The sequence below is a fragment of the Haemaphysalis longicornis genome, unplaced genomic scaffold (assembly GCF_048455015.1).
Source record: "Haemaphysalis longicornis isolate Haplotype H1 unplaced genomic scaffold, Haemaphysalis longicornis Haplotype H1 scaffold_8, whole genome shotgun sequence".
NCBI lineage: Eukaryota > Metazoa > Arthropoda > Arachnida > Ixodida > Ixodidae > Haemaphysalis > Haemaphysalis longicornis.
Window position 1 is genome coordinate 153,244,402 of NW_027526445.1, and position 27,808 is coordinate 153,272,209.

The 27,808-nt window shown below is 46.2% G+C and overlaps 1 protein-coding gene across 2 annotated transcripts in view; it reads left to right on the forward strand.

Annotated features, from left to right (window-relative positions):
• Positions 1 to 27,808, forward strand: part of LOC144150140 (tRNA (guanosine(18)-2'-O)-methyltransferase TARBP1) — a 78,314-nt gene that overhangs the window by 16,078 nt on the left and 34,428 nt on the right. The window contains exons 7-15 of one of the 2 annotated variants that reach the window (XM_077681973.1): positions 3,640 to 3,856; positions 6,041 to 6,274; positions 8,479 to 8,573; positions 10,722 to 10,859; positions 12,608 to 12,768; positions 14,185 to 14,389; positions 16,530 to 16,697; positions 20,497 to 20,663; positions 24,071 to 24,142. In XM_077681973.1, coding sequence (XP_077538099.1) covers positions 3,640 to 3,856; positions 6,041 to 6,274; positions 8,479 to 8,573; positions 10,722 to 10,859; positions 12,608 to 12,768; positions 14,185 to 14,389; positions 16,530 to 16,697; positions 20,497 to 20,663; positions 24,071 to 24,142 — 1,457 coding nt within the window. Of the gene's footprint in view, positions 1 to 3,639; positions 3,857 to 6,037; positions 6,275 to 8,478; positions 8,574 to 10,721; positions 10,860 to 12,607; positions 12,769 to 14,184; positions 14,390 to 16,529; positions 16,698 to 20,496; positions 20,664 to 24,070; positions 24,143 to 27,808 lie in introns of both variants that reach the window. The other variant, XM_077681974.1, reaches the window with a different exon arrangement.

A 27,808-nucleotide genomic window follows, 5' to 3' on the forward strand; every position in this document is an offset into this window, starting at 1 on the left:
GCGCGAAATAATTATGGGCTCTGCTTAGAAAATTGGTTCTTCAAACTCTGCACACACTGCAAAATCCAGGCCACATTTGTTCTGTTTGTTTTAGTTTGAAAAGGGTTTGTTTTAGTTTGAAAAGGAGAGCAAATACAATCATGTTGTAGTCGGTGGCTGGAGTGTCCTCGTTTCCTGGCCCGCTCTCTCCCACTAATCTGATGGTTTGATTGATTGTAGGGTTTAACGCGCCGACGCAACGCAGGCGATGAGGTGCGCCGTAGTGGAGGGCTCCGGATTAATTTTGACCACCTGGGGATCTAACGCGCGCCCAAATCTCGTACACACGGGCATTTCTGCTTTTCGCTTCCATCAGAAAAGCGGCCGCCGCGGCCGGGAATGGAACCCGCGACCTCGTGCTCAGCAGCAGGAACTAAGCTGGTGGGACCCAGACGTTTCTTTTATTGATGTGAAGGCTTTCTAAGTGCAATCGTTTTTTTATCATATCTTTTAACGGCGCGGTAGTGAATCAGCACTTCCTTTTTTTTTTGTTTTCACTTTACCGGAAATATGAAAGAACTTTCTCTTGCCAACAATTTAGAATTTGCTGCACAGGGTAGCCGTGCCTCAGGAACTGCCCGGGCCGAATCGGACCGGCCCGGCGTGACAAAATTTGTGGTTCAAGCCCGAGTCCGGCCCGGGCCCGAAATATTGCATGCTACCCGGCCCGAGCCCGGCCCGCGGGTCGGGCCGAGCACGGGCTTTCGGGCCGGCCCGGGCCCGTGCACAGCTCTAGTGGACCTGGGAACTTGCAAGAAAACTATCAGAAAAAAGAAAAATCGATTCACAATTAAAAGTAAAAGGATTGGGGATCATTTGGTAAAAAGTTAAAACAAACAAACACAACCAAACAAAGCGAGAAGTCATGAAATATAATTCAAGGGGAACTGATTACAACAGAAAGTCTCCCAGTTTGCTACACACAGCCACATCTCGTTATAATACTCAAAATGATGCAATGAAATCCCAAAAGTACGTGTCTGGTTCAGCACCTTCACTTGATCAATTAAAAATATTGCACAAGATACCACCACAGAAACATTCGCCAACCATTCCTGCAGTGGTTTGTGCACAGAGGCACGCAGCAACCAGGCATTTTGAGCCGCTAATCGCGGCCAGACAGTTACAGCACGTCGGCCGCTGCACAATTCGGCGGTTCCGCCGCAGTAGCGGGGATCGTCATGGCGGTCGGCGGCTCCGAAAACCGGTCGAGGCGGCGAGGGACCCTGCAAAGAATGTCTCCACCCTTTACGGAGGGGCGGGCGAGGAGGAACATCCAGGCACCCTAGCGCAGCACCGCGCGCAGCGCCACCCACCGGCGGAGTGAGAGAGCGCTGGGCCGCACACCCGCAGATGTTGAGAGAGAGTGTTCGCTCTCACCTGGGCACGCGCCGGCGCCAGTGCGTCTGCCGCGGCTATGACGCAACACAATCCACTTTAATCCAAATCCAAGCCAATCCAATCGAATCCAATCCAAAGCCCCTCGCTAGAGAGTGTTCGCTATCGGAGAGGAGAGGGGGTGAGCGGAGGAGAGTGCGGACGCCGACGACGACGGACGCACGCAGGAAGGACAGGGCCGCCGACAAGAGATGCTCTCAGCGTCGCATCTAAAAACCGGTGCGTCTTGTAAACTTTTACAGTGAAAAAAAAAAAAGACTGATTTGCCGTTAAGCTTAAACCAGTGCACCAGAACACGCGCACACACGCTGCACACTTATGTAGAGTCTAATAGAAAAGCTCTTCCTCGATGGTGGTAATGGCGGTCGAGTCCGAATCTGCTAACGTTGGCGGTTCGTTGGCAGCATTGTAGGCGTCGGCAGTGCTAATCAGACGCTACATGCTTCTCTGTTGAGGTATGGGGATGGGGGAAGAAAAGGCTCAAGAAGGAGCTGGGCAGGAAAGAAAAAGAAACTGTCGTGGACTTGGCGCGATAACGGACGATGTCTGTCACGCCATTCATTCCTTCATTTCAGAGACGGCTCGTCTGCCTTGCTAAAATGATTCTGACCAGGCTCCCTCGTTCCGCTTTCTTTTTGTACTTCTGTCTTCAACCTATGTACTAAATTCTTTATTCGACTGCGCTTTTTTGCCTATCTGGTTCCTTTTAATGAAAAAAAAAATCTTCTTGGACAATCCCCCTGAGTGGGTATGCCCCACTTCATGGGCCGCCCCCACCACCACCAACGGACTTTCACAAATTTGATTTTTGGTCTGGGCTTGGGCCACGTAATTTACGATTTTGAAATAAGACCGTGTCACCCAAATAAGAGAACAGACTCCTTAGAGCTTGGCGCGGCTTCGATGATTTGGCGTCGCTCTAAGGCGAAAGAGGTAACTATTTCTGTATGCACAGTTCAGCCGTATAGCGATGATATAACATTTCCAGATTAAGTCGAGAATCCTGAGACAGCTCGCCTTAGGTGACCCTGTAATGCATGTATGTCCAAACTTGGCAACCGTAAAGTCTGTGGCAAATCTTCGGAGATGTCTCTAACTAAGAGGGTGACCCAATGGTATCCTGGATACACAAGAGTATGCGCACTTAAAATTAAAATGGAATTGATCACTTTGTGTTTCCCACCAATGTGAAGTGGTCGTCACAACCGTGAGGGCTTTACAGAAGTTTAAAGTATTAGGTGTTCACGATAGCGCTAAAGCCGTTCAAAATACTAAGATTACGGTTGAATACGGAAGTCGCTAAAATTTCACTGAACTCTTGGGCGATTCCGCTAAAAAAGTCGCTGTCCGCTAAATTTGAAAAATCTGTCGCTAAATAGATGAAAAGTCGCTAAATTTAGCGACAAAATCGCTAAATTGGCAACACTGGCGGCGACGAAGCCTCGGATAGCAGCAGCGACAGTGGCGAGTCTGGCGATGATTGACTGAACTGACTGAACCGGAATCGGCGCTGAGAACGTTGCGGCGATCATTTCAAAATAAAGTCCACCTGTAAACGAGATTGTGACTGTACAATTGTGACTTCCTAGACCAGTTTTTTTTAAGTAAGCATGCGGGTTATACGCGAGGATTTTTTTTCTTTTTTTGGGGAGTTCAAAGTTAGGGGTGCGGGTTATATGCGAGAAAATACGGTAAGTTGTGGCGCTCAGCTGCGAGTGCCGTGAGCACATGGGAAAGAAAATGAAGTGCTTCCATGATCTACAACAGAGGTGTCAGTCTTACCTCTGTATGCAACACTGGAATCAACATCATATTTCTGAACAAAAACAGAGAAGGGGTCACACATTCCTCATCTCGCTGTAGAGCATTATGAGGAATGCAGCTTTTTTTTTTTTTTTCATAAAAGACAGTGAATAAAGAGGAGACTTTAGGGTGCAGGGGCATGTGCCTGTCCCTGTCAAGGACATTAAGGGCAGTCTTATGCCATTCCCTCCTCGTGTATTACCAACAGGATTTCCTCTTGCCGATCTATTGCCTTCCTGTTTGGGAAGTGAACGTATAAGGAGTGCATCAACAAGTAATGCCTGTTTGTTTGTGCGTGGACAGATCACCCGTCATCATGGTACCTTAAGTTTTTGCCAGTCCCTACGAGGGAAGAGAAGAATTCCGTGACGTTGTTCCTCTTGCCCGCGTGTGCCGCAGAGGCAGGTGAGCTACGAGCAGCTGTCGTCCTTTCTGGGCCTGTTTGAGCGCGAGGAGGTGATGATGCGGGGCACCACCCACTGGAAGCGGACCGTGTCCGCCCTCCGTGACCTGCTGCTCACCGAGGACTTGGAGGAGGAGGAGGCGGGCCTGAGGAGGCCCAGGGACGCCGCCGGCTTCCTGGCGCACTCAGTTAAGGATCTCTGCGAGGCCAGTAGTAAGTAGTGACGCGGGGCACGGAGGAGGCACCTCTCTGGCGGCTAGCCTTGCACCGCAAGTATGCTCGTCTGAACACCCTGTTCGGGGAGGGGGGAGGACTTCTTCGGCATTTGGAAAGGCGGGGACTGCTGCACGGGGAAACGAACTGTCGGGTAGACGGAATGTCAGGATCGGCTCTCGAGGGTTAGTAGGTGTTTCAACAACCCCTCGTTGGCAGACAAAAGGGGTGAGTGTGACTGTTTGAAAAGACAAGAAAGGAGGAGTTGGGTGGTCTGTGATTCTTGACATGCGGTCGGGTAATTTTTTTTCATGCACGAGAGGTGCAACTTTATGGTCTTTCTTACTTCTGCCATAGCGCCTTCGTTTCTGCTTTTTGTTGGTTTGCTTTTTTCCGCTGTCCTCTGCTGGTGGGATGGTGCACCAACTAACTGAGCGCTGAGCTCAGACTGTCTTTTGTTTGTTCACATTTCATGCATGTTTTACTATTTTTGTGAACCCTTGGCATTCTGTGGCAAATGCGGCAATTACAAAGAACAGTGTAATTATTTTCTCAAGGAAACGTAATGAGCACAAGCGACAAAATGAATCCAATACTGGAATAGTTCAGTGGTAGATGATAGTGAAGTTGTACCCATCACCATCGCAATCACCATCACCATCGCAACCTGATTATAAAGCAATACGTGTTACTTTAACAATGGACCCAAAAGTGATACTGTACCTAATTGAAGTGGGTGCAGCATTCAGACGACTGGGGAACAATTTATTCAGATTGAGTTTACTTGTAGTAGTGGGCTTCTCAATTTGATGTTGACGAATCCTGTGTTTTTATACCTGCCTTCTCATAGCCTTCCCATGTGAGAGGAACAAGTGTCGGGCCATGTACAAGCTCTCATATTAGCAATTGCAAAATATCCACTTCGATCTAGAAATATACCGATTTGATCCAAAACTGCTTCCACAAAGGTGTAATTGCTTCGTGTTCACTTCAAAAGCAGAAATGAAGTGTTCATGCATGCCCACTAAGTTACGCTGCTGGCCGGTTTCCTTGCTGTTGCAGCTGTGAGTCTTGCGGTCTTTTTAGGAAGGAGCTTAGTAGGAGCGAAGCAAGGGTGGTAATGCAGGTACGATGCGTGTGAGCCAGTTGCAAATTATACTTTCATTTTTGGTTGGCAGTAGTTCCAAAGTTAAGAGAAGAGACCTTATGGCCGCTTTCTGATACACCTCTTGTGAGGGGCTTTTTCTTCTTGTGTTCAGGTGTGCATTGGCTGTGCCCTGTCCGTTTCCTGCACATCCTGTGTGCCTCTTGTGGGTCCTGTGTTCTCCTTGTCTTAAACTTTCCCGCCTTAGCATGTGTAACCTTTGTTTCCTTTGGGCATGCTCACCTGTCCAGTGGCAACCTAGCAGCAGCTTCACCTCGTAGAAGTCTGCACCTAGCTATCTTTCCAACTATAATGTAACTTCAGGGAGAAGGAGGGACTTCCTCAGCAAATTAAATTGCTGTTAATAATACTGTGAGTAGGTGGGAGTGCACTCTCATACGGTGTGGCCAATCCCCATGAGTTGGTGGGGCAAATCTCTCATCTGTGCATACATGATCACCATTGCGAGTGGCCTGTTCCATTGAGTCACCGTTGGGCTAAGTAAAGCAAGACCATTGGAACTGCTGCTTGCTTGTGTGGGATCTTCTATCTCCTTACAATAACAATAATATGCTGTAGTATATTACACAAATAGCAACAGGAAAATGCTGAGTGTGATCCTTGCACAAAGCTTCACACTCAGGGACATAGACTGAGGAATATAATAGATTAAAGAACAAACTTGGAATTCCGAAATAAGGGGAATAGTGGAGGATCAGTACTGAGAGTATGTGCAGGAGAAACAGAGGGGGGTGTTAAACGTCACAACCATGATCGTGACCAAGTAGAACATTAGGCTGGGCTATTTAGCGAACACAGTTCCCATGGTATAACAGGCAGTGAAAAATACAGATGTGGAACACATAGTAGACAGTGTAGCACTCGTCCTTTGTGCTTTGTGTTTGCCATCCATGTTTTTCGTTGCACATTATGCCATGGGAAGGGATCATGACGTTGTCACTGTGCTGATGTTGATGGGGCTTCCCAGGATTCGTCTCTGTTGGGGTCCAACGTCTCGCCTCTCCTTCGCCCCTTTCCAGGCTCCAGCTCAGTGGGTAACATGGCGTGCGTGTGCCGGCTGGCTCGCATGGTGGTGCTCTTCCACGACGCGCGGCTGCTGTGCGAGGACGTCACGTGGGAGAAGCTGCTCGAGGGCAGCATCGGCATCCTGAGCGCGGCCAATGCGAGGCCCTACCTGGCACGGCACCACTCACTCAGGGCGGCACAGCTGCTGATTGCACTCCACCACGAGGCCAAGCCCCTCAACGGGGACAGTGAGTAGGGGCCACACGTGCGGTGTTTTTAGTGCGGAAAGTTGGACAAGTTGGTACTGGGATAACTGAAAGTTTTCTGGCGTGAAAAAAGACTGGAACTTAGAGAAAAATACAGACAAGTGCCATCGTTTGTTCGTATACAGGACAGTACGGAAAGAATGCAGGACAAGCGCTAGCGTTTGTGTACACGACAATACGGAAAGAATATGGGGCAAGCGCTAGCATTTGTCCGTATACGGGACAATACGGAAAGAATACGGGACAAGTGCTGGCATTTGTCCTGCCCGTATCCTTCTCTAAGTTCCCGTCTTTTTTGCCCTAGAAAACGTGTCCTAGTTGCTGTGTTTTGTCTACAAGTGTGATGGTATGTGCTCACCTGGCTTTAGCGTAAGGTAGTTTAAAAAAGTGTTGGGCTTGTTGGTGATACATTCTTGTAGGCATAGTGCAAAAACGGACACTGGGCAGGAGAAGGGGAGAAGACGAGCGGTATATCTGCATGTTCTCCAAAATAAACTTTGGACCCGCCGCGGTGGCTCAGGGGCTATGGCATTGTGCTGCTGAGCCCAAGGACACCGCGGTTTCGATCCCAGCCGGGGTGGCAGCTGCTTTCCAGATGGAGGCGAGAATCGAAAATGCCCGTGTGTCGTGATTACAACACTTTTTAAAGATCCCAAGGGGGTCAAAAATAATCCGGAGCCCTCCACTATGGTGTGCCTCATAGCCCAAGTGGAGGTCCAATGCGTCAAACGCCCAAAATGTTTTTTGGAATTAACTTTGCTGGAAGTTAACATTCGTTTTTGTCCCTTCTGTTGTTCAGTGTCCGTTTTTGCACGTCAACAAGAACTCAGGCTTAAGTTTATCTGTGCGTATGTACACGCATGCATTGCAAACCATCATCGTTGTGCATTATTGTTTGGTGGAGAGGCTTCGATGAACGCTCCTTCTCTGTGGTATGGCAGCAATGGAATTATGGTGTAGGAGACAGGTGAGCACAGAACGAAACCCGCTCGTAGCCTAGAAGTCTGGAGGAAAGCTTCAATATGGTGTGTGCCACATTTGAACCACATCTGTATGTGGTGCGGGATTCTAGTTGGACAACACAGGTCCAACTAGAATCTCGCACCAGACGTAGGGACTTGCCTCGTTGTACATTTCCAGCTCATCTATTTCAAAACACAGGAAACCAACGGGACAACAGACGCACAAATAATAACATGCGACCTTGGAAAGCACAAGCACGCATGGGCAGTTATGCGAAGTCAAAGTGAAAGTCTAAGTAAAACGTCTCGTCGGCGTCCTACCCCATTACGTCAGGCTGGTCGTGGATGTTGCTGGTGCCAGTGACTGGGCGAGGTGCTGCAGAACAATTTATTGGCTGGTGCTGCAGGTGCAGAACAGCTGTCTGACCAGACGAGGCGTTGGCCATTGGGTTGTCCAGACGCACCACATGCATTTCCACAACACCTGACCACAATCTGAACCACATTGTAGGATCAAAACGAAGCAACGTGTGCGTTTTATTTTGAGGCGAAAACCTCAACGGCCCATTGAGCATGTAGGGCACGGAGCCGTGGACTCTGGTGTGACTCTCCTACATTTATTGAGTATGCGTTAGGCCCGGCCGGAACTTGGAGAGTGGCGTTGACATGCGACCACCCCTGGAGCGCAGTCCTGTTCGATCTTTTTGGCGCGTGGCACTGCTGATGCTGCCGGGCAAGCACCGCTGATGATGATAGTGGGATGCAGTGGGGATGATGATAGTGGATGAAGCTGCCGCCACTACAAGCAGAAAAGCTGGTGTCCGGCGTCTGTAACGGAACAAAGGCTCTTTTGGAAGTGTTCCATACCGCGAGGCGTTCCAGTGTTCCACACCGCGAGCTTAGACTCGGCAGTAGCGAGAGGTGGTCATCCACGCTGGTACGCCACATATGAAACGAGCGGAAGAACACAGGTGAAGAACAAGCAGTCAAGCAGAGAAATTCACTGTCAATTCTCGTATTACGAAGTGGCTGGAACGACACCATAGGGGACGTATGGAAGCCACTCGAAAGGTTTGACCAGATCGCAAGGTGGATTGTCTCCACAGGCACGATTGCAAAGTCGTATAACAAAGCAAGGCGGAATGGAGGCCTCTGAGGCATTCGTGCCTTCGCATTCACAACGTGTAAGTGCTTGCGTGCCTAATGGTGTTTCCATTTTCCCAGCCTCCCTGCAGGAGGAGCTGCTCCTGCTGCTGGTACCACACTCGGAGGATATGCACGAGTACATCTACAAGCTAGCCTTTGGCTCGCTCAGCAGCGTAAGCCGGTCGTTCGTTCTCCAACCATCCCTGCCTGCCCTTGGGGGGGAGCATGGGTCTTTGGGACTGAAAAATTGCCCCAAAAAGCATATTTTTAGGTATCACTTTTCTCTTAGTAGATTGGCACAGTTTTTCCTCTGAAAATTCCATGCGTAGAACAGTACCAGGTACTTACAGAAGCCATAGAGGCCCGATTTCAGCAAAAAAATAATAATTTTCTCATAATTGCCCACTTTTTTGCCACGAGTGGTATCGCAGTGATAGGAAATTCTCAAGAGGCACATCCCAGTATGTAGTGCAGCAAGGAAGATCATTTCTTTTGCACTGTGAGGCCGAATGTCTAAACCATCCAATAAGTGAAACAAATTTTTCATTTTGTGTTTCAGTAGTTGTCTAATTAGCGTTATTTTTACTTGGTTAGCAGTAGTAGTTCAAACCTAGAAGTTAGAATTGATGTAAATGTGTAAGTGATTGCAAAACAAAAAAACTGTTTCCCACATTTCATTCTCCACAACTTCTGGGATCTATTCATGCCTTGCTGGTAATCTTTTGTTAAATAGATTTTTTTCCTATTCTCATCGAGAAATATTTTTAATTAACTCAAAAACTAGTTACCTCACACCAAAACTAATTGGGTATTTTAAACCAGCCAAAAAAACTGAACAAGCCCATGAAGTTTCGTCGGAATTGGTCGGAAAGCAAAAAAAAAAAAGTTTCTAAGACCAGTGTGCCCCCTTAGGGTACCTAATCAAAGCGGGAGCTGAAACTCGTTTTGAACAAGGTTGTTCAAACCTGTGCCATTGTGAGGCTGTGTGCTCAAGTACCTCAGGGCCGAGTGTCGTTTTTCTACAAGCAGTGGAAAGCTGACAGACTGCAAAGCTTGCCGCCCTTCACCGCACTTGCTTCGAGTTCCTACAAACCCTTACGCTGCTTTTGTGATTCATGAAGCAGAGGTGCTCTTCTTTTGCACTTTGGGTAAGACTTAATGTGCTATCGCGTTTGTTTACGTTTATCTTCGTTTTTAAGGGGGATTTTCTATTGTGCACCCTTGTCGTCATTCATGCACACACGCACACCTCGTAAAGAGCAATTGTGGAGGCTGCCAGGGTCCAGAGCTCTTCCACGGGTCATACCTGCGCATGTCCAAATGTTTCATCGAGCGGTGCATAAGCCAAAGCTTTTGGTAATAACCGATTGTCCACTGGCTTCTACTTTCTCTCACTGAGTGCAAAATGACTAAATTACAGAAACAAGAAACTACAAAAAACGAGGCGTGCTACTGCCTCCTATCTGCTTGTTTCCTCCGCATGCCGAAGACATGCTTCAGAAACTTCAAACATTTGCTCCACTAATAAAGGCGTTTATTTCTACGACCATGCGAGGTGGCATTGGAGCGAGCAATGCAATTGTCAAAATTTGACTGAAAATCTCGGCATGCACAAGCTGGTTTTTTGTTTCGTGTTAAAAAAGTTCCACCAGCACCATGAAAGGCAGCTCATTGGCAAGGCGATGGCTCGCAAGCCCGGCTTCGGTAATTTTAGAAGAACAGGTTCGTACCCGCCGCGGTGGCTTAGTGGCTAAGGCGTTGCGCAGCTGAGCATGAGGTCACGGGTTCGATTCCTGGCCACGGCAGCCGCTTTCCTGATGGAGGCGAAAAGCAAAAACGCTCGTGTGTACGAGATTTCGGCACACGTTAAAGATCCCCAGGTGGTCAAATTAATCCGGAGCCCATCGCTACGGCACGCCTCATCGCCTGTGTTGCGTTGGTGCGTTAAACCCTACAATCAATCAATCAACAGGTTCATGGTGTGTGCAACAGGTGTTGCCATCATACTGTGAACTGCAAAGAGAGGTGAAAATGTCAGCACAAAGTTGTGTGAAGTTTTCACGGATGTGCTCAGAACCAGGCCAGTCATCGATGCAAACCAGTGTGGTGAGACTTTCCACGGCATTGCGAACAGCATAAGGCGCAACGTAGGAATTACGCGCCAATTTCATTAGTAGGCCTGCTCTATTTATAATGCGCACAAAATAATACGGAGTTGAACAAGCTGCTTCATCAATCTATTCATAGGCAAAGCGTTTCAATCTATTCATTTGCGATTACACGTGGTACTGAGCTTTTGCTTGTTCCGTAATCTCTGGCAGTTGGATGACTTTGAGGAGACCCAGGTGCACTATCAGTTCCTGAACATCTTGACTGGCGAGCGCGAGTTCAACTCCCTCTTTTACGGTTTCATCAACGAGGGCCTTGAGACGTGCCGCGAGAAGCTGGTGGACCAAACCGTGAGTCTTGCATTTGCGGTGTTCTTTTACAATGGAGTGTAGCAGTTTCTTGTGTCCCGCTTGCTTTTTCATTATTGTATTCTTGGGAAAGGCCTCTACGAGACTGCTGTGAGACATTGCCTACGTCATGACCAGACATGGATGGTCTTTTATTTGCCAACCTTTAAAACTTAGAGGCAGAAACAAAGTAATTGTTTTGCATCAGGTTTACCTTGGTCTGCATGTGACAAAAGAGATGTGACACTAAAAACGTGCAGAACAAGTGGGACTGTTCATTCTAGCTTTTTGTTTTTGTGTCATGAGCAACCAGCTGACCAAATCTCAGTTTCTCACACTAGGCACCATCAAGTGACCCAAACTTTTTCTTGGGAGAGGGGGGGGGGGGGGGGATGAGTGATGTAAGGCATATGATAAAGGCCTAGTAACTTTTTATTTGAACATAAAGATAATGTTTTTGGAGCTCTCTTGAAGCCTTTAATTGGTGATGAAGGATGCCTTTTTTATTCAAAAATTAATAATTAAAACTAGCATTTCTGTTTGCCATTTCTTTGTGTGTGTGGGGCAAAAAAGAACATGTTACAGTTTGGGGGGCAGGGCAGCGTAATTGTTTGTCGTAGTGGATGCTAAAGCTGACAGCTGGTGTGATCATCTGCAGTAATAAGTGGATGTCGCACTTTTGCCACTTGTTTTAGGAAGTGTGATTGGCAGACTGGCAGTCATAAATATATCATTAGTGTGCTTGCGCCTTGAGGCAAAATGAGTGGGAACTTTAGTGACAGTGACCGCCTCTGGTAATTAGACAGTTACCTGGTTAATATTCTATGCTCTGCACTTTGCATTTTTTTAAAAAGATCCTTTCAGCAAGGGGAGGCAGGTATATTTATTCTTGCTTTACTGTTCTCTTCAGAAAGACATTTAGCAAGGGTTCACCTTTCACGATTTGGGATGTTGCAAGTCATAGGGTGGTAAAACGTATGGGTGGGGGGGTAATACCCGTCTTCGATTATTTTGCATTTTCTGTGTAATTCGACAAGTGCTTCTGCTGCGAGGGGTGTACGTATTTATGTTCTCGTGCCTGCAGTCGACCAATATAGGTTATAGAAACACGTTATATGTAGGGTATAGAAACACGATATAGAAACACGTTATGTGTTGTTGGCAAAGGGTGAAACCTGACTTTAGCCAGGGTTTTGCTGTACCGGAACCACAATAAACGTTTTAACTCTTTCGTTACGACGCAACAATGGCTGACTTTGAGTGCTTCCACAAAACATTTTTTTTTCTCTTGAGTTACTGGACACATTTAGCATTGCTATGTATGAAATTGTAGCTTATAGATTGCTGTTTCAAACTGGTTTGTGAAAGATACACTTATTTTCAGTTTATTGGTGGTCATATAAAAAAAAAGGCACAAAAAATGTACACTCACAATACACATTGGCAATTGTACTGAGCCTAAAAATTATTTTAGGAATTCTAAGATATAAAAATTGTTTTTCTAATACTATGAGTGAATATGTACATCAAAGCTGTACATTAAGTTTTGGATTTTTGCGGGCCCACCAACCTAGCAGCCCTGACAGCTGTGCCACTCCGCGAATCCACTTGAGAGTCGGTCGGTCTTTCTAAAATATGCATCCAAGCATACTTGTTTGTTTTCTCACAGACATGGTACAGTATGGTGGAAGTCAGCTTCATTGGTGTAGTGTTTTATTTAAACTGAGAGGCCGTTTACATTGCCTCTCCAGACGTCGGCGGTGGTTTCGGTGGAGACGGTGCCGTACTGGAGGTTCCTTCGCTGGGTCCTCAAGCGGTTCCCCCGGAAGACCAACGAAGTGGAGGCACTGCTCCTGGAAGTGGTCGAGAGAGGAGGCATCGCAAAGCCCATTGCAAAGCCCGACTCTTGGAGGTGAGGAATGTGCGTGGAAAAAAAAAAAGAGACAACCGGGGCAATTCCTTCTGTGGCAGAAGCTTCGCACGGATGGAAGCATTACATTAGTGTTCGTTGCGAAATGATGTATTTTGGTGTTGGGGGGCAGCAATGCTCAACTTCCAGTCCTGGACTCTTAGTGGATGGTCCACTGATACTCTGAGGACTCGCCTCATTGTAGCAATATGTAGGAGAAATGAATACTGGATGCATATACCTGTCCGGTTTCCCGAATTTTCCGGGAGACGCGCAAATTTCGGTGGTTTTGTACGATTGCACGAACGACTCAAAAATCTCCCGAAAACGCTTCCGTGTTTGGCTAAACCTTCATCCCAGTCTGTCCACATTGCGCCCGAGCTACAATTCAATTGTGCACCCTTTGACATCGTTATCAGTAAAGAGCTTAAAAGGCATAGTGGGCCGTGTGCGCAAGTTGTACCATTGTACCATAGCAAGTTGTACCATAGTACCATAGTACCTCAGTACCACAGAAACGATGAATGCAAGAGGCAGTTCACCATAGTAAAAAAAAAATTGCGCCCAGTTCAGAGCATCCATGTCTGACACAACCGTCACTCGCGATTTTTCGGGGAAGCGTCGTAGGAGCAAACAGTTTTACGCTCGACAGTATTACCAGGACTTCCTAAAAAAGGTGGCGTCAGCAACCTTGAACATTTATCAGCTGACAAGTGGTGTAGCTTTTTAGTAGTTGACGAGGCAGTTCGGTTCCTGCTATGTCCTAGCTAAATTAATAATGCGTGTAAATTGTTCCATTCTGTTGCTACTAATATTATAGCCCTCTCTCCGCCCACCCCGATCAGATCACCCTAATGCCATCCCGGCGAACCTGGCAGGTATGTGGATGGCTTGTTGCACAGTCTACGGTGAGTGTGGGACTGATATTCAGTAGGGTTATTATTCCTACCTTTCATTTCAGGTCAGAGGAGCACAGGCGTAAACTCAGATGTGCACATAGAAAACTCTGACACGTACTCAGTGTTGCTTCCTACGTTAAAAGACACCTTCAGCAATGTTGAGGGGCCTGTAGAGATGAAAATCAGAAAAATGTACTGTTGGGTGATATAGAACATGTTCAGTAGCTATAGCACAAAGGGAAGGAGAGGCAAAAAAAATGATGGGACGAGCTTTGAGTTCGAAGTTAGCACTGCACACGTGAAAGTTCCCAGGTGGTTAAAATTAATCTAGAGCCTTCCAATACGATGTGCCCCATAGCCCAGCTGTTGTGTCAGCATCCCCCCCCAGAAAAAAATTCGCACTTGTTTCGTCATCTTGTCTCTATCTTGCATGTAGAGTTCTGATTGCTCGCTTCATTCGTCAATTCCTCTCTTGCCCTCTTTCTCTCTCTCTCTCTCTCTCTCTTTTACGTGAATGCAGCATCACTGACCGGGTGGCCAAGTCCCGCTGGGTGACCTTCACGACGGCGGCCTCCGAGCTGGTGTGGGAAAGCGTGTCCATGATTGCACTCTCCACCGACGAGCTGTGCCACAGGCTGCTGGCCGAAGCGGTCGAGGCCCTGGAGACGGCCTCGCAGAAATCCTGCCTCCACATCCTCAGGGCCGTCGCGCATGCCCTCTCAATGGTGAGGGCCCTCACCGAGCTTGCCTCAAGCTCGCCTCTAGCATGCCAAACCCGTTCTTGCTGGCGGCAATGCTGAATACCTTTTGATTGATTGATTGATTGATTGATTGTAGGGTTTAACGCGCCGACGCAACGCAGGCGATGAGGCGCGCCGTAGTGGAGGGCTCCGGATTAATTTTGACCACCTGGGGATCTTTAACGTGCGCCGAAATCTCGTACACACGGGCGTTCTTGCTTTTCGCCTCCATCAGAAAAGCGGCCGCCGCGGCCGGGAATCGAACCCGCGACCTCGTGCTCAGCAGCGCAACGCCTTAGCCACTGAGCCACCGCGGCGGGTAATGCCGTATACCTTACCGTTATGGTTGCATTTTGATAAGAAAGCACAGCGTTTGGGTTCTTCTCTTTGTTGGGGGGAAGGGCGAGGTAGGCTGAAGGTTATTTGCCAGTTAATAAATCGATCAGAAAGCTATTTCCTTTTGAAAAGAGAAATGTGGGACTAAAAACTCCAAGTTGTCCGAACGAAGTGTATGAAACTTGCGTCCTAGTGTTTGTCCAAACAATTTTTGCAGTTTTGAAGGGGCCTCTTTGAGGTCTGAGAGGAAAATGCGAGTGGAATTTGGATGCTTATTTGCAAGCATATTGGGATTTAGGGAACAAAGTGGATGGCAAGGAAGGCATCCACAAGAGGGCTTTAGGCGTTTGCAACAATGATTGGGGAAGGGGGGAAGAGAGGAATGATAGGGATGTTGTTTGGAACTTGTTCTTGTAGATAGAGCATGCTGCGCATGAAGTCACTGTCTTTAATATTTGTGTGACGTAAGTGAGAGCACTGCATTGTTCATGGCACTATTGTGATAAATTGAAACACAAACAACGGTGCGCGTGGTTTTCAGTACATGCTGCACTCCCTGGCGACACACCGTGTATGCACAGCAGCCATAAGGTTGGGAAAGCCCTCTGGTAACTTATTCTTACAGCGGAGGCGCAGCCCCTCGCTTAAAATATATACTAATACTAAAATCATATACTAAGATCATATACTAAGATCATAATACTAAGATCATATACTAAAAACCATGGGCACCGTTGTTAGTATTTCAATTTATCATGATAGTACATTCCAGCAGCATGACTAAAAGAAACTTGTCCTAAGCAAAACGGGTGTGGGAAAAACTTGTTATTCCACATTTAGTGCAACAGAAGTATCTAAACACACTTCGAGATTTTGTTTTTTCAAAGTGAGTAGAAGCAGGTTTGGCGTACAAGGCAACACGCGCTGCTACTTGTATGATCGTAAGGTGCCATTTTCCGTTACTTGAACACTCAAGGTGTTCCATGTCGCTAGCCAACGGGCTAGCCAAGGTCTGTCAGATGAGGTAATAGTTGAGGAAAGCCGTAGTTTTAGTGGTAGCTAAGGTTAGAGAAGCAATTGAAATGTTCCACTTGAATTTATTCATTGTAGGCTCCACCCATTTCTTCCCCACCATGATTTCGCTTGGGTGTTGTTTTAGGCTACGCCAGCGAGCTTAACTCTTAAAAGTTAAAGCTTGGAATCGCGTATCGTATGGAACGAAATGCGAAGTGGCGCTGTCACATTTGTGGCCATTGTGTAAACATATTGTCACCATAAGTGCAAGTTGTTACGTTGGCGAAGGCCAACGGGAGCAGCATCGAGGTGTGCTTACAAATTCGTAACAAAGGTACGCCTGTGGCCGTAGCGTCTAGCTAGGACGGCATTGCATCTGACTCAGACATTGGCCATTTGGTAGGTTGAACCACATGCCCATGTCTTTATTTATGTGCAGCTGCGACTTTGTTCAAAATTGGCAATTGCGATGGGTTGAATGTGTGCTTTTAACGGCCAAGAAGATCAGTGTCACATGTTGAAGCTAAGCCCCGTCCGAATGCATTTTGTGCCTCCTTTAATGATGAAACTGTGACATGATGGGTGGTAACAGGACCAGTGGCATACATCGCTATTGCTTGAATTAAAAAGATGTTAGTGCCACGTAAAAGGTGTGTACTGGTCGGTTTGCATCCTGGTGGCGGAGTGCACATTTGCCCGATTTTTGGATGGAAAGCTTGCTTGCTTAGTGGGCAAGTTGTTCTTACTTGGCCGGCTTACCTTTCTCGCGTCCTAGGTCAAGGTCATTGATGCCGACGTGCTGTCCAAGTGCCTCAAGGCCTGCTGGCAGAGCTGCAAGGACCTGAAGAAAAGCGACATCTTCCGACCGGCCGTGGAAATGTTCATCAGCTTCGCTTTCCAGCCTTCGTTGCTGCGGTCTGATCATGGATCTCTGCTGCGTTGCGTGAGTTCTCCTGGGGGCCCGACTCTACGTGGGAGTATGACTGACGGGTCTTCAGAAATTCAAATCGTATAATACAGTGGAACCTGGACTGTGCATCTTCTGTTTACGTAATGGCTCATATTTTATGCCAGTTTTGTGTGCTCCCATTAAACTCCTTAGGTAGCAGTGTGTTAAAAAGTGTGCATTATATAACACATGACCTCGCGAGTGTCTTTTCGCACAACTATCAAGCGGCAGAGACAGCCTAATAATCTTGATCAAGGGCGGACAGAACACTGTCAGTGTTGCAGTATTGAGGCAGCCTTGTATCCTCAGAGCCGGTTCTTCGCTCCACCATTCGTTATTGTTGTCTCATTAGCAAAGACTTCAGTGCCCTCCTCTTCCCCTTTTTCTCTCTCGCTGTCAGTCGGTAAGCAGTGAATTTAAAAAGGGTTGCGTGCCATGTCTTGGGCAGGGATGGTCACACATACAGCGCCTTTCGGAAAACCTCTGTAGCAAATGCATCAGGACTAACAGGAGAGTTTGCTACAATGGCGTCTTAACTACATGACTTTCTAAACGTCATATAGGAAGGACGTACTCAGGATGCGGGAGCACAACAACATTTATGCCTATAATGCAGTCTTGCAGGACATAATAGCAGCTAGGGACCATCAGTTTGAAATGTAAGCTTCTTGTGGCCTTCAAGCCAAACACCTGGGAAGTGGGGGGGAGGGGGGGGGGGGGTAAGAAAAAAAATAGTGGAAGGTGGCAATCATAATTGGTTGTCACCTTCTCTGCCCAACTTAACTTGCTGCATGCTTTCAAAGGAACTGCTGATGAAATGCGATGACCGCATTCAGGATCAGATTTTTGCCTCTCGGCAATTGACAAGCAAAATGTTGTTATGGTTTTTATGGCACGCATCCTTAGGGCATGGTGGCTCGATGGAAAGGAGGTCCGGCCTGACGACATTAGTTTCCCTTTCTGCCGCAGTGTTGGCTGTGGCGCTGATGACTGGTGAAAGAACCACGGCGGCTACGGGCTGTGGAAGCAGCTTTGATGCGCTCTGAGGTACCCGCGTAGATGAACGGCCGTAGTTGGTAACATCGTAATATTTAAAATTATGCGATGATTACTGAGCGCTGCATTTCTGATTACACAGCGCTGCATTTCTTTTCCGCTTAGCGTGACTTGGCAGCATGCGGTGCCTAGAGAATGTCCCGTACTGGGCGTTTCATATCTTCAACATTTTTCCAAGGACTGTGCGTGTGATGTTATGTGCGTCATGGTGTTATGTTGATAAGAACTCTGACGAAACGTTTTTTTGTTGACGTTCCACAGACAACGTGATCATCAAAAGATGAACGGGGAGGACCGCAGCCTCTTTGTGATTTGTGGGTTGCAAAAATCAAAAATGTGTTAGATACTGTGGCGTATCGCACACTTCTTACTGTGCGTTTTAAAACTGTGACTGGGTTTTCCCCTTCTTCATTTATTCGCGTTTTTTAAAATTCCGCTAACAGCCCTCGGGATTCTTTCTTTGGGTTATCTCCGATTGACTACCCGATATTAATACACAAGGAATTTATAAGAGTTAAATTGCTGCAAAAAATTGACGGTTAAACATTCAAAAGGATCCCCGTGGGTTCTAAAAAAATTTAGAAACAGTATTGCCTCTTCAAAGGTCTTCCGGAGGCCTCAGAACAGATTGTTTTTCGTGTGCACATTGTCTTTATACCGGGTGCACTTGTGAGTAAGCAGTCAACTGTCAAATCAAGACCAATTAAACCCTTGCGGAAAAGAGGAGGAGGAGGAGGAAAACTTTATTCAACAGAAGAGCTGGTTAGTGGACGCTCTCCTGAGGAGGATTTTGTGACATCTTCATTCTGTTCACCAGAGAGCTGTTGACATCGCCAGTCCAGTCTGCAAGCACTGACCTCGGCAGCTTTGTTATGCATGCCTGGCATATTTCATGGTTGTGTTGTGGGTTCCTGCGGTCAGTACACTGCGACGCGTGGAAACATGGCATCGCAAAAAAGCCCGCAAATTTTCCCTCGGTCGTTGATGCGTGGGGATTGTAGAAGTTTCTCCACAAATGTTGTGCCTACTAGTTTGCACAGCCAAACAGCTAGCGCATGTGGCTAGCTAGCCAAGCCCGCCTTTGTGAAGGACACATGAACTGGCGCATCCTGCCAATAGATGTGTGCTTTCAATCGCATCTCGCATTTAGTGCACGTAATTAACAAACTTTGAGGGAAAGTATGTTTCTCAACGTAATATTTTTGTTCCTAGTCAGCATCACCGATCAGAGTAAACATGCTGAAATATAAAACTGGCGGATCACACGCATAAATGCGTGTCGATGAAAAGCGAAGCAGTCGTGAGTGCTTTGACAAATAAGAAACGAATTCAGCGATGACTCAGTCCCCCTGACGAACATGTGGACAATCCCACCACCAAGTTTGCCGAAAGCGCTGCGTGCTTTTTTTTTACGAACCAGGAGCAACTTCACGCCTTTGACCACTGCTGCTTTGGGTTCAACACGCAAGTTTCCGCAATTAAATACTGGAAGCAGCTGAAGGCCAATGCCACTGGATCACGGTTTAAAAGTCTCGTTGACAGCTACCTTAATTTCCAAATTTGCAAATCCATTTCTCTACAGAGCAAGAAGTTCTGTATGTATTTTTGGCGGGTTTGTCACTGTGTTTGTCAGCTTGGTAACTGTGTATGTGAGGGAATGAAATCTGTGGAAATTTTCTATTTGCCTTACTTTACTGAGAAACTACATACAACCGTCAACTTTAGCATGACGATTGCTTCATTGGTGTTTTCGGGAAGGGGGGGAAGGGGTGACTCCGTCTGAGCTCTGATTTTCATGTTTCATGTCTTTATGTGAAAAGTCAATCTCAAACCACGCAAGCCTCTCATCGTCACTTGAAACAAAATACAGTTCATGAAGGTCTCACCATCTGGCAACGCTCTTTTTTTGTAAACGCAATTGTTGACATACAATTTTCGAATTTTTAAGCCATAGCCTCACAGCGAGACAGCTTGAGCAGCTTGGCAGCTTAACCTACGTTGGTCAAGTTTAAAATATGCCTGTTTTTAAATTACACCTGAGGATATCCTCGAATAATTTAGTGTAATTAAGGCCAGCAGTCATACAGTTTTATGTTAGAGCATAATTCTAATGGAAATTTTGAGCCAAATTCGCGTTGCAACCGGCTGTATAGCCGTTTTACCAAAGACGGTGGCGCCTCTGAACAACTGCTGAAGCAGGCAGCCTCATTGCACGCATCTTAAAGCCCGACTACTAATTCCTGACTGCATTCCATGAGATCAAATTTTTAGAGATTGCAGAGTCATCTTTCCAGTCTCTTGTAGTAGTGTTAGTTTTCATCTATGTAAGCTAGGACGCTAGTTAAAGCCGCTTTCATGGGTGATGACCGCCGCTACTCCAACAGCGTTCTGAAGCAGAGCCAGGGCAGCCGTCACCGATGTGTGGCACCCCCGTCGAAAGTAGCGACCGTAACTGAAACCGTCGTCATGCTCCCGCCCGTTGCCGGTGCATGATTTGGCAAGCCGGACCTTTTTTTAATCGAGCGGCCGTTCTTAGGGCAAGAAGTCATAGACAGCGGAAGACAAAAAGGCATGCGTCAGTCAATGCATTTTTGCTAACTGAACTGGTTTGGTGGGACCAGACACGGGGCCGAGATGGCCAAGATTTGTTCTTTGAAGTTGTACGAGTTCACCGTAACTGGAGTGGTGCTGTGTGGCAGAGGGGATCTTGATGCAGTGCTGTGTCTACCTGTTGCAGTACCTGGACGAAGTGCTGTCCCTGGGAGAGGTGATGCCCGGCGTCTTCTGTGCCCTCATCACGAGGCTGATGGACGCATGGCAGGGCTGCATTGCCCTCATGGACGGCTACCTGGACGTCATGGTCAAGGCACTCACCTACGGGCCCGTCTACCGCAAGGACCAGAGGTCAGGGGGGCAATATGTACTGTAGCGGGAGGATTGGGGGAAAGGATTTATTAAGGGGTGACGCGGGTCTTAGAATGGTCCAAAATCGCGAAAATACGCATTTTGGGAAAAACACATTTTTGAAGTCTTTGTACCTTCAAGCACCTACTCTAAAAGTTTCACCGCTGAATTTGATCGGGAATAATCTCAAAAACGACTTTGAAAACGCAGCGGGAGCCGCAAAACGCCAAAAAACGGGCTAAAAAAGCTTGAAATTCGCGCGCGCGCCACACTCGAAGCAGACTGCCGGCGGCGGCCATCTTGGGCTCGCTTTGTAGCTGATTTCTTTGTGCGTATTTTGCGCCAACTCAAAATGGCGTCGCATGAGGAGAACGAGCGGTACCGCCGATTTACCGAAGGTCGTTTCGGAGCCGCTGATTGGCAGGAGCAGGCGCGCTCGAGTCGAGCCCCCCGTTCCGCGTCTCTGATTGGCCGGCGCCGTTGAGCCGCCATTTTTTTTTTCGTTTTGTTTTTGCAGGCGCGCGTTCGGCGCTGCAGTATTTTCAATTCGGGTGTGTTTTCTCTGTCGTTAGTGACTGCAATTCTGTCACAACGTCTTTACGTCTCGTGCCGCAATGCCTGGAGACCTTTACCTCAAGAAACTACGCGCTGCAAGCGTACGGAAACACGATGGAAGACGCCGTAGACGGCGGTGCCGAGATCGCCTGTCACGTACGAATCTGGTCCGAAAAGCGCCGCGTGAAAACGTCCGGATTTAGTTAGCTGTTGTGCTTTAGTCTCATTTGTGAAAAACAAAGTTGGCAGCACAATATGTTTGTGCTTTTCTTTAGTTTGCATAGGCATTGAAGGAAGTGCAAAGTAGGAACTGCTGTACTTGAAGTTCAGCAAAAAGTGCAGTTTTCCAGCGCTGTTTACAGAAGTTTTTCATTACTTGCATAGAGCCTTCCTGATTATTTTTGTGGTACGGTCGCATAGTCGTTTTTTTTTTTTCTTGAGGAACAGAGTGACACGGCGCTTTTTATATTGGGCTATGCTGTAGCAAGAGTAAGAAATTAAAGATGCATTTCTCTTATTTTGCGATGTCATGCTCTGCCTGAGTGTTTCACTATCAGGCTTTTGACCTAGGGTGATAAGACTGGTATCATTTAAATATTAGATCTAGCAGGTGATGCTGTTTTTATCACTCTGGTATCCATCGCCAAATTGAAGTCCACCTGCAGCTCTACAGTTTATTTTGTGAGGTCACGCTCTTCCTTGCGGGGTGTTTCCTTATCTTACTCTTGAGCCAGGATAACAAGACTGGTATAGTTTCATTTGTATTGGATTGGTCTAGCAGCTGATGCTATTTGCATCATTGAAGCATTGATCTCCAAAGTGCATTTCACCTACAGCCTTGCTGTAGATTTGAGATGCATTGCAGTACAATCTAGTTCTGGGTGGCTGCTGTGCTTTAGTCTCATTGGTAGCCCAAAAATAACAGCAGCACATGGTATTAGTGCCTTTCTGTATTCTGTAAAGACACAGAGAAAAGGTGAATGAGGATATACAGTTTCTGAGGTGTAACAGTAGAAAATTTAATTTTCCTTTGCAATTTGTACGGTATTCGCGTGAATTTACGTCAATCTTTTCAAAGTTATTTTTGTGTTACAGTCACATACTTGGTATGCTTTTCTTCGTGAAGAATAGAGCTACAAAATGATGCTATTTATATTGTTGTAGCTATGCTGTAGCAAAAGGTACCGTGATCTGAAACTTCAAATGCAATTTTCTCAGTTTCTTTTTTTGCAAGACCAAGCTCTGCCTTACGGGGGTTTTTGTAATGTTGCTCTTGGGCTAGGATGACAAGACTGGTACCATTGTATTCGTACTGAATTGATCTAGGGGGTGATGCTATTTTGATTGCTCTGTCATTGTTTACCTATTTGCAGAAATTAATAAAAATGAGGCAATTTTATACGAATTGCTGATATCAAATGATCACCTCTTTCATGCTTGGCAAAAGTCTTCAAAATTAATAAAAATAGCATAGCCCCCCGGAGTAGACCTTTAGCATTATGTCCGTATAAATCATCATTGAGTTTGCTAAAGCGAAATGGCTCTAAACCCCCGTAAGAAATGCCTCAATAAATAAATTTCAAAGTGTTGTATTTTTTGAACAAATGAAGCTATGTCAAAACCAATTACATATTTGAAATCAGTGTAAAAAACTGCTTAAGGCTGCCAATTTTCATCTAGCTGGCCCTAATAATAAAAAAAATTGTCTAAAGACCCACCTCCCCCCTTAAGGGCTGTATAAGGGGGCCATGCCGACAAAATACAAGCTTGTTTTATTCAAATAAGGGGGCCATGCCGACAAAATACAAGCTTGTTTTATTCAAATGATTTCGTGCTTTATGGTGCCCCCAGCACTTGTCCGGCAGCAAACGATGCCGTATTCACTGAGAAATTAATCAGTTTAGGTGAAAATTTCGATTCTCCCACCAAATCGTGTGTTTTCGTGACATCTGCCACGAAAACGAACCTGCTCCATGGCTTGATGACTTTCGCGTGTGCACTTGGCGAGGTTACGCCTGCTACTGCGTACAAGTGGGTTTGCAGTTTCTATGACTGCACCTTAGCTTTGAAGTTGAACAGTTTACGATAGTTCCTGTGTTTGTGCCAAGAATGGACGACCTCGCGTGCACAGGGATTGAATTACGCGTGCACCCACGCATGTACACACATGGCCGAATGGACAAAGGAAAAACATGAAGTTGAGAATAATTCAAATGCCAGATGACTTGAATAGAGAAGCCTCATGGACCTGAAACCACCGAGAGTTGGAGTGCTAAATGTGCCGCCCGTCGAGCACGGACAGAAGCACGATGTCATTGCTGCGAATTACTCGGGTTCCACCAGTGCCAACTGATATGAAGTGAACGTTTGGTAAGCCCCAGTTAAGCTGATATTGCACCCTTCCTTGTGGGCTTTGTTGTAACACTTCACCCTCTTTTTCGGGGGCGATCAAGTTTTGGGAGCTAACTTTAGCACGGCGGTAGTGTTGTTGCAGCGGCAACCTGCGATAAAAAAAGCGTAGACGTGTGTGCTAAAAATGAGTGTCAAATGAGGCAGGCACTGGTTTATTACTCCGCAAAATTTCCAAGTGTAGGTTCAAATGCTCAACAATTTAAAAATTTCGAAGTGCCTAATACGTGCCACATGCCCTTACAGGAATGAATCAATGATCCAAAAGTTTAGGAAAAGGGGGAGGGGGATTGGGGTGTGACACAAGTCTTGTTCAGTGATCGATGGCCATATTATTTACTCCTCGGAGGGGGTGCAGCCTGTTGTAGCTGTGGTTGTTGATGCATTTTAAATCGGGTGATTCCTTTTTGATTACAGCGCAGTCATTTCTGTCTTTCTTTCAGGATTGTGTTTGACACGGAGGCGTTTGTGACAGCACAGGGCGATGCGCTCTCGGTTAACCAGCTGTTGAGAAGGTAGGCAACCACTGCAAAGCAAACTCTCTCCCCTCTTCGCAATGCCTGAGCATGTAGTTTGTGCTGGGTTCAATTCTCAGCCGCCGCGGTAGCTTTTCTGACAGAGGAGGAAAGCGAAAACACCCGTGTGTTCGAGATTTCGGCGCACGCTAAAGATCTCCAGGTGGTCAAATTTAACGTAAAGCTCTCCAGTATAGCGTGCCTCATCGCCTGTGTAGTGTCGGCGCGTTAACCCTCATAATCGTTATCATCATAGTTTGTGGTGGACATCCTTGGTGCTCTGTAGCATACTAATCGCACTCAGGGTGGTCATATGTTGGTGAAGCGCCATCCGTAGGGACAGCATTGTTCTTTTCAACATTTTCAAAACTTCTTTTCAAAACTTATCATTGGGGAAATTTTTTGCAGCTGTCTGCCTTGCTTTCTTGTTCTGTGAAATATGTTGCGTTGTCTTGCCATTATTATGGCACATGGTTTTCTGAAGTGCGGACTAATATGGCAATAAAGCCTTGCCATGTTAAAACTAACTGAGGCATGGTCATGTAGGCATGACTTTTTTTTGTCTCCCTGAAGAATAAAATGGAAATAGGAATCAAAATTCTAAGTTTAATGTCTGTGGAAATCGTGTTGACTGGAAAATGCCAATAGTCTTATTACGTAAATATCTTCATTAGTAAACAGAATTTGATGAAATACAAAAATATTGAAATAGGTAACCTACCTATGGCAGCTGAAATTTTTATTGTGGCATGCACATTTTTTGTTGTTGTTGAGTCTGTATTGGGGCTTGAATAAGTTGCTCATTGATTGCTTCAAGAAACAGAATATAATAAGAATTGTACAGGAAAACAAATAAAAGAAATACTGAAGTTTGTTGGTACTATAGTATGCTGACAAAAACGTTACAATATCTATTAATCTTCATAACAGAAAGTGACAGCCATTTTTGTCAGTATATGGTCACTCTGGCTGTTCATTCATCTGTTCAAGGGACTTGCACTTTAGCTGCATCTGCTGCAAGTTAGGCAATCGTCCCAGTGCAACACGAGCTGTGAAAGTATTTAAAACTCCAGAAGAAAAAAAAAAATAAAAAAAAAATCTGTTTGTGTTGTTCACTTGATCTGGGTCGTGCATGCCATAGAGTTTCATACAATAACTACTACAGTAAAACCTCGTTACAAGAGGCACTTGGTTCTAAGCGACATTTGAATGAAGGCGGTTTGGTTGGTTTTCCTATGTTCGCCATGTTAGCAACATTGCATACAAGAGACCTTGGCTACAAGAGACGTTTTTTGGCTCTCTTGGGTGTCTCTTGTAACCAGGTTTTACTGTAGAAATGAATCTGGCGCTGCGATCGTCCACCACGATGGGCATGAGGGGTAGTTCTGGATTCAGATTGGAACTTGATGACTTGCGGAAGTTATTGTGGATTGAATTTGGCAGCCATTTTCGTTTTCGTTTTGGACTTGCATGAACGCATGTGCCTATGTTGGAAGAAGTGTTCAAAAATACGGTTCTCCTTGAACTGAATGCCGCACGCGCACTGACGCCACCCTGAGTGGAAATGCTTTGTAACTATAGTTGCGAATCGGTTGGGTTATGAATTCATTGCCGGCACAGTGAGCACAAAAACACAAGTGACAGTGCTGTATGCGGTGAAGTTGCTTGCGAATTGGGAGTTGTGGCGCTGCCCATTCGGAAGAACAATGTATTTTCGAAGCCGACGACGGTCGCCAACTGCTTGGAACAGCCGCACTTTTCGTGCAAATGCCAGCTCCTACGGTTTAGAACAGCAGTACCGGCGGCTGATAGGAACACAGCTTGATGAATGTCACAAATTTAGGCTAAAATAACTTCTCCAAAGGTAATTGGTTTCTTTTTTTAGGAGCACAAATCTTTTTTTAAAATTAAAAACTACAAGCGCCGAAACTTTTACAAATAGTTTTTAAAGAAGTCTGCTTCCTGCTGTAGTTGGCGGCCAATGCAAACCACCTCTACTCCGCGTCTGCTTTTTATTTAAACAAGCCATTTTATTTTGTACAAAACCAATTTTTGGTCGCTAACTTTCTCGTTCGCCATGTATAGGTAGTTTGTAAATGACAAACCGGGCAATAAGAGTTTTTTTGTCAAAAAACAATTTGCACAGCCATTGGCCCGTTTCGATCCTACACAATCCGGTTACAGAACTACCCATTATTCCCATCGAAGCGTGAGCGCCGCCGCTGTGTTCGCGTTGCCACTAGCGCTAGTTTCCCCTCTAGGTATTATTGTATGAAACTCTATGGTGCATGCAAGTGATAATTAGGGATTGAATCGGGTGTAAGAGTTCTGTGCCCGTTTTGTGCTTGTCATGTCATATCTGTGAGGCCTTATAGGCAGCTGGCCCTGTGTTTATCACTGCACGCAAAGGTCTAAAGTTGCTTGCTTAGTTAACTCACCCACGCACGGGTGGGTGTGCATGTGTGTGTGCTAAGTGCAAAGTGCAAGTGTGAAGTGCAAGTGTTCAAAGTGGTGATTCAAGCCTACATCGCCTCGGCACCCTTTAGGGTTACAAGTGCACTGTGGGGAGCACACCAAGTCAGTGGCAGAAAAATGTAATTTCTGCTTCAAAGATAGTGCACAAAAACCACTAACTTGAAGTCATTTTGTACAGCGAAGCTGTTCTGTGCTAGGTTCTGGCCAAACTTGTGTGCATCTATCGGGTTCAGTCAGAAAAGAAGTGCACATACTCGCTCCATAGCTGTTGTAAAATTCTCGGTAGCTGCCACCTTAATTTAGGTGTCTTGGAAAATTGGCCGCTAAGATGACTATCGTCATGCCAAGTTTCGCCTACCTGTCATAATTAGTTACTTGTCCATAGTGAAGTGGTGAACGTTACAGACCTTCCATCTGCTTTCAATACGTGACCGTCTGTGGAGGGAGTATGGTTACAGGAAACGGCTGTAACCCTTTTATAATTTAAATTGGAATGAACGCATCGAAAACATTTGTGGATCTTCTGCCCAACAAAAACTCAATGTGTTGAGGCGAAAATTGAGGGATGCTACGACACACGTAAAGCTCAAGACGTGCAGAATGATTGTATGGCCCAAAACAAATATGGTGACACACTGAAGAAAAATTTGTCCTGGTCCGGGATTCTAACCTCGGACCACCACCTATCTAGGGCAGTCACTCTACCAACTGAACCATCGAGGTGTCTAGCCATTTGCAGCACAAGAGCGAATAGAGAGTTTCCGAGAAAGTTGTATACCGTATTTATTCAAATATAAGTTGAGGTTTTTTTTTCCAAAATCCGGGGTCTCAAAGTCATACCCCACCTTATATTTGAAGCTCAGTATTATATATATATAGATTTATATTACACTCCAAACTGCAACCTTGCTTCTAATTATGACCACCTTATAATCAAATAACTACGCTAGCTTTCCTTTCAAGCCGGGAGCCAGCATTTCAGGTGGATGCCTAATTTTCCTTCCCATAACTCGGTATATAGTTATCCACCAACGCAGCTTTGCTGGTCTTGCATCTTTGCAGCAGTGAAAGGCTCTAAATTCTTTCTACCTCTTCGTATTCTCAAATTCATCTGGTTTCAGCAGAGGTAACAGCTTTATCTCTCCCTCCCGACATTTATCTCCTCCATGTCCCTCTCCCTCCCTCCCTCCC